We start from the raw sequence: 12,377 nt of genomic DNA, 5'->3' as shown, positions 1-12,377 counted from the left end.
CCCTTAGTAAGAAGAGCACTTAGGTCAGTGGTTGGTTCACAAACTAATTCATTCTACTAAATATAATAATCACTAGTTTTCAACCATAATTGCAGTTATTCTATATTAATTGAACTGACTTGTTGACAGGTTATGTGGGACGTTTCTATAAAATATTTTTTAAATAAATAATGATTTTTCTAAAATGCTGGCATCCAAAAAGATACAAATAACAAAATGTATTCATAAATAGATCCACATGATTACATTTCAACAACCAACATTTTACATTTCATATGCCTATTAATTTTCTATTTTCAAATATGCTGAGAGTACCACTTGTCATTTTCATGTTGGAGAACAATGAATGTGCAATGGCAAGGCTGCTGAATTGTAGTCTGAGGATTTGGCTTTGAATCCTAACTCTGCCATGTGCTGCTTATGAGACTTTGGACAAGTCATTAGATTGCTTGTGTTAAATGTCCAAATCTGTAAAATTAGGAGGTTGTTGTAAATGATGCTTAAAGTGCCTTACAACCAAATTCATTCATCTAAATAGATCTTTTTTATTATCAATTTGTTTCTTGAGGAAATGAGGGGATAGAGGGAGACAGAATCCTGAAAACATTGTAATGGTCCCAAAAGGATCATATGACTAATTGAGGGATGAATCAAGATATACTCAAAAGGAAAAGTAGCCTCAGAAAATTGGGGGCAAGACTTCTCTAAGAACATTCCTCAGGAGGAAACGATATTTATTCCCCTCAACCTAAATGGCCATCACTTTGCTGTTAAAGTTTTTGGTTGGCAGAGAGCAGAATGAGTTGTAGAAAATTAGACCATGCAATGGGTATGTGAAAGTATATGATTCAAACTAATAATTCTTTTTTTGTTGTTGTTGTTGGGTTTTTTTTTGCAAGGCAATGGGGTTAAGTGGCTTGCCCAAGTCCACACAGCTAGGTAATTATTAAGTGTCTTGAGACCAGATTTGAACTCACATATTTCTGACTCCAGGGCCAGTGCTCTATCCACTATACTACCTAGTCACCCCTCAACTAATAATTCTTGAAAAAATTATCTCAAAATCACTTAGTTTTTGTTTTGTTTTGTTAAGTAAAATAAGGAAATAAATTCCATTTACTTATCAAGAAGCAGTTTATAGATGTGGGGGAAAATATTAGTTATCCTAGAATATGCCAGGCAGTTAAATTGAACTTAGTCAAAAGAATTATGAAATAAGGGATTCTATGATTGACAGGAAGATAGTTGGTGCAATGGATAGAATGCTAGGCCTGGAGTCAGGAAATCATATTCCTGAGTTCAAATCCAGCTTCAGACACTAGCTTTGCTTTCCTTATCTGTAAAATGAGTTAGAGAAGGAAATGGCAAACTCCTGTGTCTTTGCTGAGAAAACTCCAAAAATGGGATGATAAAGAATCAAATATTATTGAAAAGTGACTGCACAACAACAATAGCATGATTGACAGACATATGGAATCTTTCTAAGGTCAGGGGAAATAGAAAAAAATAAAAGAACAAAGATAAAAAAGTAAAAAATAATAAAGGAAGAGGGGGGTCTTTAATAGTTTTCTCTTTCCAGAAGCACCTTTTTGTAAAAATTGCAGCTTCAACTTGCTTCCTATTTCTGTGTATATTTATTCTATAATAGTTCTGTCCATTTCCTTTTTGTCAAGATCCCTTGCAGTTATAAATTTTCTACTGGATGATGAGTATTATTGTCATTGGGCTCAAATGTCTTAAATTTTCCTAAAATATCAAGAGAATATTATTTTCAGTTCATAGATATTCAGAGTAGAGACAACAAAGGGTGATAATAAAGTTTTATCAGTTTCTATAAATGGTTAGTTAAATGTCTCCTATTACGCACTAGTGTCATAAAAATCAGTAATCGGATTGTGCATTGCTTCTAGGTTAAATGAAAAGACTATGTTTCTGTACCAGGACTTTATAAAGTCTTAAAGGCTGAAATTTATTTATTCACATAGGAGTATTTATCCTATTCACATATATTTCACATGTAATTTCCCATAGAATCTAATAAAATTTAGATTAAAATTCTAAATGAAAAGAACTTTTTGCTCTAGGGAAAAGAAACAGGGCACGTTTGTTGATTGGGTAGCATATCTATTTAACCATTCTTCTATATCTCCTATTTTGGGATGTTGGGTAATTATGCTACCCTAGACCAGACAGATTTTTTTTCAATAAAAATTTATTTATCATGACAAGAATTTAAACTAGTTACTTTGGCTTAAAGACTAAAGCCTTTCTTCTAATTATCTCATGATAATTACATCCTCAAACCACAATTCCTAAAAGAAAGCAAAATTTTCTATATCAGTTTACAAAGAAAAACTCTTCTCTTCCCACCTCCTACATATACAGTCATAACATACCTTTTCTCCCAAGTTGATTTCTCAGAACAATACCAAGCACTAAAATGCCAAATATTTATTAAAATTTAGGAAATTCATTTTTAGATCTTTCCCAAAATAAGATATGTTCGTATATGTATGATGAGTATAGTGTATATTCATCTTTATATGTCTTCACTTACATAATTATTATTATTTATTTTTTTAGTTTTTGCAAGACAATGAAGTTAAGTGACTTGCCCAAGGCCATATAGCTAGGTAATTATTAAGTGTCTGAGGCCGGATTTGAACTCAGGTACTCCTGACTCCAGGGCTGGTGCTCTAACCACTGCACCACCTAACTGCCCCTTATTCACATAATTATTAATATAGTGAAAGAAGAATTTCTCAAAACTATCTTGTGATAAAAGATTAATTTTCTTTAGAGAAAATTCAGCTTCATATTGATCATATTGCTCTCTATTTAAAAATTAAATCTCCAAGGCATCTCCTCCTTTGTTAATTTCAAACTTAGGAGAAAAATAAGCAAGATACTATGAGATTGCCCTTCCAAGTAGAGACAACAGGAGTTTTTCTGATTAAAATTATACAAAGATGATAATCTTTGTAAAGTTGTTTCAGGCAGTGATATTTTATAATTTCTATGGTTAAGTCACTAATCATGATTAATGATTTTCTCTAGTCTTTCATTTTGCTTAAAAATTCAACTAATTTCCCAGTTGCTGGACCATCTTTTCTGGTGTCCACTCACAGGTTTGATGTAATTCCCAGAGAATAAAACTTCATATCTAATCTATATTTTTCTATTACATTACTTTAACTCTATATTCTTCATTTTTACAAATTTTTAGGGTTCTATATATAAGATATATATATATATATATATATATATATATATGTGTGTGTGTGTGTGTGTGTGTGTGTGTGTGTGTGTGTGTGTATGTTTTTACTTCTTTGACACATGGAAATTTCATCTGTTAAAAGGAGAAGGGGCAGAAATTGTGCAAAGAAAACTGAGATCACCATGATAAGAAATCCATATTTCCCCAATGTTAAGATGCACCCTTTTTCAAAAAATTTGGGATCCAAAAATTGGGAATGTCTTATACAGTGGTTGTCGATTTTTTACTTGCATTTCCCACTTTCTTAGGCTTATTGTCATTACATTCAGTATTTCACATTTGTTACCATTATATTAGGTGGTATATTGCCATATTCTGCCCAGAAATGGCTCAGAAAAGATTTTCATCCAGTGCTGAATTCAAGTTCAAAGTAATACATTTTACAAAAGTGAATGAAAATCATGCTTCTGAATGTCAGTTTGATCCTCCTCCAACTGAGAAATCAATTCAGACTGGTTACAAGAAGAATCCCTCCTTAAAACACCACCCCCCCAAAGAAGGTCATGAAATGGCCTGAGTTAGAGAGGGAATTGCCCAGGGAGTGCTTATGGTCAAATAGAGACCAGAGCACAGGCAGGAGAAGTCAGAGCCTCTTGTAAGACAGTGATTCATCATCAAACACAGATGAAGCTGAACTAACAGCTGGGAGTTTTGACAGTGATGTAGAGTTCTTTGAATTTGATGATGAATAAAACTTGAGTTCAACAGCTTTATGTAATACATTTTTTTCCAGATTTCAGGCCCCCAAATTAAGGAGTGTCTTATACATGGGAAAATACAGTAGCCTCAAATAAAATGCTAAGGAAAGATTTAGACTGTTCTGAGGATTAGAGAGAAAATTTCCCATATGAATATATTGAAAAGACCTGTTTGAGGGTAAAGCAAATACTAAGGTGACAATAGCTTCAGACAATTATTCTCTATCAGTTCATTTGAATAGGCTTTTCATAATTTTAAAGGTTATAGCTGAGAAATTATAAATCAAAAACTGGAGACTATAAAGAAAAAGAAGAATAAAATGGCAAACCACTCCAGTATTTTTGTCAAGAAAAGCTCATGAACAAGACCTTGGGGACATGAAGAATCAGACATGAATGAATGACTAAATAACAAAAATAGGAAAATTAGATATGGACTACTAGGACTGTATTGGTAAGAAAAACAATTTCTTTTGAGTTTCACATCTTAAGTTAGAGATGGGTTAATGCTAATGAGGAAGCTCTCATTTGAGACATTAGAAGACTGAAGAGCAGAAAGTAGAGGGAAGCTTAGATCAGGAGGCAGTGACAGACATTTCAGGAAACAAAGAGAAAAACTGCCTAGTAAAGAAGCCAGGATACATCAAAGGAAAGTTTAGCTGAAATGAAGTTTCAGTTTTGTTGAGAGTCATCCTGATTAGAAGAGAGACAATGAACTGATTAGTTAATTGAAAAAGAGTGGAATCTTTCTAATGTGCACAGATAGTCTGAGCACAAAGTTTTCCAGTACCATGTAAAGTCTGAGAAAGGGTAAGAGATGGGAGAAGGAAAAAACTCCGAGAGACCTTAGAGGCCCTCTAATCCAAAACACTGATTTTATAGATAAGGAAACTGAAACTCAGAAATGTTAAGTGATTTTTCTCAAGGTCATACAAGTCATAAGCACAAGCTGTAAAATTTGGACTCTAGTTCTCTGACTTTAATCAATACTTTACCTAGTCCTCTCTCCAATAATCGCTTTTTGATAAATTTGTAAAGAATTGTATTAAAAATCCCAAATAACTATCAGCAAGAAAAAAATAAAGCTTTTAGAATTTTCACATTCCTGCCTAGCAATATAACAGGTCATTTCCAATGAGCAAAAACGGTGTGAGGATTTCTACAAAGTTAGAAGAAAATACTTTTCTCTTTCTAACTAATCTAATTTAATGACATCTACTTCCATTTATTCTCTTTGGTTCCTTATGCACATAATTATTATTTATTCTAAGTAATGCAGATGTTATGTAAATAAAAATGAAGTTTGTATTGAGGACTTGGTTTCAGAATAGAATTCCAACTGTGATAAGTAGTTAGTTATTTTTTTTTAAATTGTTCTTTGCAAGTCAATGGAGTTAAGTGACTTACCCAAAGTCACACAGCTAAGTAAGTATTAAGTGTCTGAGGCTGAATTTGAACTCCTGTGCTCCTGATTCCAGGACCAGTGCTTTATCAGCTGCAGTACCTAGCTGCCTCAATAAGTAGTTGTCTTAGAAGGGGAGTAGTAGGTCAGTTTCCAACCACATAGAGAACTGTTTGTCTTTTGATTCTTCCAGAAAGTATGTATAAAAGAAAATTGAGGCACACTAGAGATGAATATTGATTCAAAAGTCACCTGGCTTAGCATAACTGAATTTGTTCCAAAGGAGATTTCAATATGGAAGAGTTGAGAGGGTGAGGAAAGGTATGACCTGGAGGGAACAGTGGTCAATGGAAATGACTGTTGTGTTAAAAATAAGACACCAAGAATGAATATGAACTGAGGAAGTTTAATGACACAGTGAGTGGATAAAGCACCAGTGCTGGCCTCAGGAGGAGCTGAGTTCAAATCCAATCTTAGATTTGATTCTTACTAGTTGTGTGACCCTTGGCAAGTCATTTAACCCCACCTGTCTCACCAAAAGCAAAAACAAAAACAAAAAAAACACAAACAAGAAAATGAATGCAGGTTAAACATATTAACAACAGGGGCAGCTAGGTGGCCCAGTGGATAGAGCACCAGCTCTGGAGTCAGGAAGACCTGAGTTCAAAAACAACATCAGACACTTAATAATTACCTAGCTGTGTGACTTTGGGCAAGTTACTTAAGCCCATTGCCTTGCAACCCCCCCCCAAAAAAATGTTAATGCTGCTCACATTTTTTTCTGTCCAACCATTCTTCTAGTTCTGATAACTTTAATAGTACTCTTGTATTCCGAAGACCAGCTCGGCGCTGAATGCGATCAACCATTCTGCGATATGAATTTACCACACTTTGAAATGTTGGTCCATGGTCCTTAGCCTGAAATTAGTTATACATATAATGAAATAATTAGCATTGTTACCATATATATTTACTAAAACTTATGACTTCCCTTTCTCCTTTTCCATTCCATGTCCTGTGTTACTTCTACAGTGAGTTCTCACTTTCCAATAAGTTTATTAGCCCTCAAGTTCAGACCAAAAAATCCCAGGTTCAGGAGAAAGTGAGTTGAAGACTTTGCAGACTCTCTCACTCAAATTCAACTCTCTTGCAATTCCACACATTACCCTGCCCTCCTGCTCCTCTTAAGAGCAAAGGACAAACCACAATAACAAGGGGTTGCTGGTTGCCTTTAAGGTAAAATTCCAGTTAACCCTAAGAGGGAGACTAGTAATATACAAAACTTTTTGAAAAAGTTCTTTTGGCTATTTATTTGAGCAAAGTTCATAAAAAATACTTTATTCAACTTTATAATATAACTTATTACAGTTGTTCAAATCAAAGAAAAAACATTGATTTACTTTGAATAATACTTCTTGTTATTTTTAACATACTAGTCCCTGCAACCACAAAAGCAGATCAAGGGTAGGTTTCATGGAAGTCTTAATCATCCAAATATCCAATATAAAAGATGAAGAGTGCTGAAAAAAGGTAACATCAACAAATTTCACCTTTATATGTGGAAGAAAAAAACAGATTGAAAATAAGGAAAGTGTCCAGGGCCTGATAGATTCACAAGTAAATTCTACCAAACATTTAATTGGTTCCAATTCTATATATACTCTTTGGAAAAATAGGGAAAAATGGAACTCTGCCTAACTCTTTCTATGAAACCAATATGGTGCTGTTACCTAAACCAGGAAGAGTTAAAACAGAGAAAGAAAATTATAGACCTATTTCCCTTATAAATATAGATGCAAAAATCCTAAATAAAATCTTAGCAAAACGATTACAACAAGTTATCACTAGGATAATACATTATGATCAAGTAGGATTTATTCCAGGAATGCAGGGATGGTTCAATATTAGGAAAACTGTTAGTATACTCAATTATATCAACAACAAACCTATCAGAAATCATATGATCATATCAATAGATGCTGAAAAAGCTTTTGACAAAATACAGCATCCATTCCTATTAAAAACATTAGAGAGTGTAGGAATAAATGGACTGTTCCTTAAAATAATTAGCAGTATCTATCTGAAACCATCAACAAGCATTATATTCAATGGGGAGAGACTAGAGGCATTCCCAATAAGATCAGGGGTGAAACAAGGGTGCCCATTATCACCACTACTATTCAATATTGTATTAGAAATGGTAGCATCAGCAATTAGAGAAGAAAAAGAAATTGAAGGAATTAGAACTGGGAAGGAAGAGACAAAACTCTTACTCTTTGCAGATGACATGATGGTCTACCTAGAGAATCCCAAGAAATCATCCAAAAAACTACTGGAAACAATTAGCAATTCTAGCAAAGTTGCAGGTTATAAAATAAACCCTCATAAATCCTCAACTTTTCTATATATGTCCAGCAAGATACAGCAGGAAGAGCTAGAAAGAGAAATCCCATTCAAAGTAACCTCAGACAATATAAAATACTTGGGAGTCTATTTGCCAAGACAGACTCAGAATCTTTTTGAAAACAATTATAAAACACTTCTCACACAAATTAAATCAGATTTAAATAACTGGGCAAATATCAACTGCTCATGGAGACAATTCTACCAAAACTAAACTATCTGTTTAGTGCCCTACCAATCAAACTTCCAAAAATTTACTTTAATGAGTTAGAAAAAATTGTAAGTAAATTCATATGGAGAAATAAAAAGTCAAGAATTGCCAGGAGCTTAATGAAAAAAAGTGCAAAAGAAGGTGGCTTAGCCCTACCTGATCTAAAATTATATTATAAAGCATCTGTCATCAAAACTGTTTAGTATTGACTAAGAAATAGAGTAGTGGACCAGTGGAATAAACTAGGTGTAAAAGCAGGAGATGATTATAGTAATCTGCTGTTTGATAAACACAAAGAGTCCAGCCATTGGGATAAAAACTCCCTCTTTGATAAAAACTGCTGGGATAATTGGAAGTTAGTATGGAAGAAACTTAGATTAGACCAACACCTCACACCCTTTACCAAGATAAGATCCAAAGGATTACAGGACTTAGACATAAAAAACAATACTATAATCAAATTAGAAGATCAAGGACTAGTTTACCTGTCAGATCTATGGAAAGGGGAGCAGTTTATGACTAAGGAAGAGTTGGAGAACATCACCAAAAACCAATTACATGATTTCAATTACATTAAATTAAAAAGATTTTGCACAGATAAAACCAGTGTAACCAAGATCAAAAGAAATGTAGTAAATTGGGAAACAATCTTTACAACTAATGATTCTGACAAAGGACTCATTTCTAAAATATACAGAGAACTGAGTCATATTTTTAAAACAAAAAGCCATTCCCCAATTGACAAATGGTCAAAGGATATGCAAAGGCAATTTATAGATAAGGAGATCAAAGTAACCTATAGCCATATTAAAAAAATGCTCTAAATCATTAATTATTAGAGAAATGCAAATTAAAGCTTCTCTGACATACCACCTCACACCTCTCAGATTGGCCAGTATGACCAGGAAGAATAATGATCATTGTTGGAAGGGTTGTGGGAAATCTGGGACACTGTTACACTGTTGGTGGAGCTGTGAATTCATCAACCATTCTGGAGAGCTATTTGCAATTATGCCCAAAGGGCAACAAAAATGTGCATACCCTTTGACCCAGCAATGCCACTACTGGGTCTATACCCTGAAGAGATGATGAAAAAGGGTAAAAACATTACTTGTACAAAAATATTTGTAGCAGCCCTGTTTGTGGTGGCAAAGAATTGGAAATCAAGTAAATGTCCTTTAATTGGGGAATGGCTTAGCAAACTGTGGTATATGTATATCATGGAACACTATTGTTCTATTAGAAACCAGGAGGGACGGGATTTCAGGGAAGCCTGGAGGGATTTGCATGAACTAATGCTGAGTGAGATGAGCAGAACCAGAAAAACACTGTACACCCTAACAGCAACATGGGAATGATGTTCAAGGACTCACTCATTCCATCAGTGCAACAATCGGGAACAATTTTGAGCTGTCTGCAAAGGCGAGTGCCATCTGTATCTAGATAAGGAGCTGTGGAGTTTGAACAAAGTACAAGGACTATTCCCTTTAATTTAGAAAAGAACAGATATCTTATTGTCTGATCTTGTTACCTCTTAGACTTCTCTTCTCTTCTTTAAGGGTATGATCTCTCTCTCATCACACCCAATTTGGATCAAGGTACAACATGGATGGAAACAAAGTCAATACTGACAGAGTGCTTTCCCTGGGGGGGGGGAAGCAAGATTCTGGGGGGGGAAATTGTAAAACTCAAATAATATCTTTAATAAAAATAAATTTTAAAAACAAAAAAAAAGAAAATAAGGAAAGTAGAAGAAAGAAATGTTTATGGAATACAAAAAAGGCAAAAGGAATCTAAAATAGGAGAGACAATGTGCAGACAAATATATACAAAGCAAGCTATACACAATAAAAATAGGAAGTAACAGAGGAAAGACATTGTAATTAAAATGGGTTGGAAAAAGATTCTTATAGAAGGTGGAATGTTAATTGAGACTGAAAGTAAGCCATTCAAGTTAGTAGTCAGAGCTAAGAAGATTTCTGTTAAGAGAAATAACCTGAGAAAATGCCTAGAGATGGAAGATGAAGCATCTTATACATGGAAAAGCCATAGGCAAGTGTCACTAGATTGAAGAGTTTAAGTTGGAGTTGGATATAAGAACACTAGAAAGATAGGTGTGTATTAAGTTATAAAAGGCTTTGAATGCAAATTAGAGCAGTTTGTATTTGATCCTAGAGGCGATAGAAAATCAATGGAGTTTATTGAATAAGTTGGTAACATGATTGGACCTATACTTTAGGAAAATCACTTTGATGACTGAATAGAGCATAGATCAGTATGGGAAGAGTCTTGAGGCAAGGAGATCCAACAATTGGATATTTTAATAATCCAGATGAAAGTAATAAGGGTAGCAGTGTCAGAGAAGAGAAGGATGAATGTTAAAAAATAATAGAAAAGTAAAATCAATAAGTCTTGACAACAGATTGCATATGAGTGAGAGATAATAAGGAATCCAGGATGACTACTAGGTTATGAGCCTGAAAAACTGGTAGAATGTCACTCTCCATTGTAGTGATTCTTGTCCTTCATTATCTGAGAAGACCAAAATGACATCATTATGTTTGAAACAAATGAGGCCAACACAACAACTCTGTAGACCTTCAGTTTGGTAGTCAGTCTAAAACCTCTGCTCTCTCATAATCTCTTGGAGCCTTCCAAATATGAATGTCAACTTCATTGTTAATGTGTACCTCCTTGGAAAGAATACTGCCAAGGTAAGTGAACTTGTCCACAGTACTGAAAAATTCTCCATTTGCTGTAATCGATGGTTCCACATATGGGTGGCGTAGTGCTGGCTAATGGAACACCTGTGTTTTCTTGGAATTAATTCTTAGATCAAAATTAGCACAAGCAAGAGAGAATTGATCCATACTTTGTTGCATCTCAGCTTCAGAGGCTGCATTGAGTACACAAGCATCTGCTAACCGATGATCATGTACCAACATTCCCTCCACTTTGAACTTGCCTTGTAGTCTTTTCAAGTTAAAGAATCAGTGCAGTAGCTGACCTTAAGGCCATGTTCATTCTCTTTTATAACATGGCTGAAAACATACTAAAAATTATGGGAGCAAGGATACATCCTTGTTTTACTCCATTGATGACTGGGAAATCTGGAGAACATCATCCACTATCCAGAATCTGAGTATGCATGACATCATGAAATTGATGTATAATAATAATAATAATGCATTTCTCCAGGCAGCCAAATTTTGACATAATTTTCCATAAACCCTTGTGACTGATGGTATCAAAGAACTTGGTCATATCTACAAATGTACACAGACCTGTCTTCTGTTCCTAGCATTTTTCCTGTAGTTGTCAGGCAGCAAACACTATATCAACTGTTCCTCTACCCTTTCTGAAGCCACACTGGCTCTCAGAAAGATGTCCAACTTCCAGGTGAAGGACCAGTCTATTGAGGACAACTCTGGAAAGAATCTAACCAGCATGATTTAAAAAGAAATACCCTTGTGATTGTCACAAGTCAATCTATTCCCTTTACCTTTATAAAGATGGCTGATGAGGGCATCCTTGAATTCTTGGGGGATAACCACTTCATGCCATATAACAGAAAATTTTAGTCAGTTTTTGGATGTGCAATGGACCCCCCACCTTGTAGATCTCAGCTGGAATAGAATCAGAACCAGGTGCTTTGCCACTTGAAAGGAGACTAATGGCATTCAAAACCTCTTTGGTTGGAACTTCAGGGAAGTGGTCGATGGCTTTTGCATTGGTTGTTGATAGTTACAAACACTGTGGAAGTGTTCAGCACATCTCTCTAGGATCAAGACTGTATAGTTAATGTGGATCCATCATCTGAGTCATTGAGTAACACCATATTCTTTGGCCCATAAAAAGTTTACAAGGCATCATAAAAGAATTTTGGTTTGTTATTGTCTGCGTAAGATTTCATCTGCCTTCTTATTGAGCGAAGAGCCCAGCATCTCTCTAAGTTTCTCTTGGACTTTACTTCTAATGGAATTAAATGCTGCTTTCTTAGAAATGTGTGAACTATTCTGTTGGTAAACCCTGTGGAGGTCTCATTTTTCATTTAGAAGCTTCTGTATTTCCCCATAATTTTCATCAAACCAGTCTTGGTATTTGCAAGTGTTCTGATCCAAGGGAGCAAATGCAATGCTATACACCAGATCTCTGAAAGTTGTCCACTCCTTTTCTTCTCCACTGTTGCCAACTGAGTTGGCTTAGTTTTCCCTCCAAGTTAACAGCAAACTGTTACTACTCAGAGACACTCTAATCTCTTGGTATTAATTCTTTTAGGAGTCATTTTGCCTTGGGGCCACCACTTTGGTTGATTCTGAATATTTAGCTTAGAGAGGATGAGTCTGTGATCAGTCTAGCACTCTGTACCATACTGCCTGTGTAACT

General features: G+C 34.9%; 1 protein-coding gene across 2 annotated transcripts in view; it reads right to left on the bottom strand.

Annotated features, from left to right (window-relative positions):
* The window catches only part of IQCM (IQ motif containing M), a 620,635-nt gene that overhangs the window by 274,683 nt on the left and 333,575 nt on the right, over nt 1–12,377 (bottom strand). For both annotated transcript variants that reach the window (XM_074229157.1, XM_074229156.1), the window contains exon 10: nt 6,151–6,295. In XM_074229157.1, coding sequence (XP_074085258.1) covers nt 6,151–6,295 — 145 coding nt within the window. The remainder of the gene's footprint in view (nt 1–6,150; nt 6,296–12,377) is intronic.

This window comes from Macrotis lagotis, chromosome 3, assembly GCF_037893015.1.
Source record: "Macrotis lagotis isolate mMagLag1 chromosome 3, bilby.v1.9.chrom.fasta, whole genome shotgun sequence".
NCBI lineage: Eukaryota > Metazoa > Chordata > Mammalia > Peramelemorphia > Peramelidae > Macrotis > Macrotis lagotis.
This window is presented reverse-complemented; position numbering and strand designations above follow the sequence as displayed.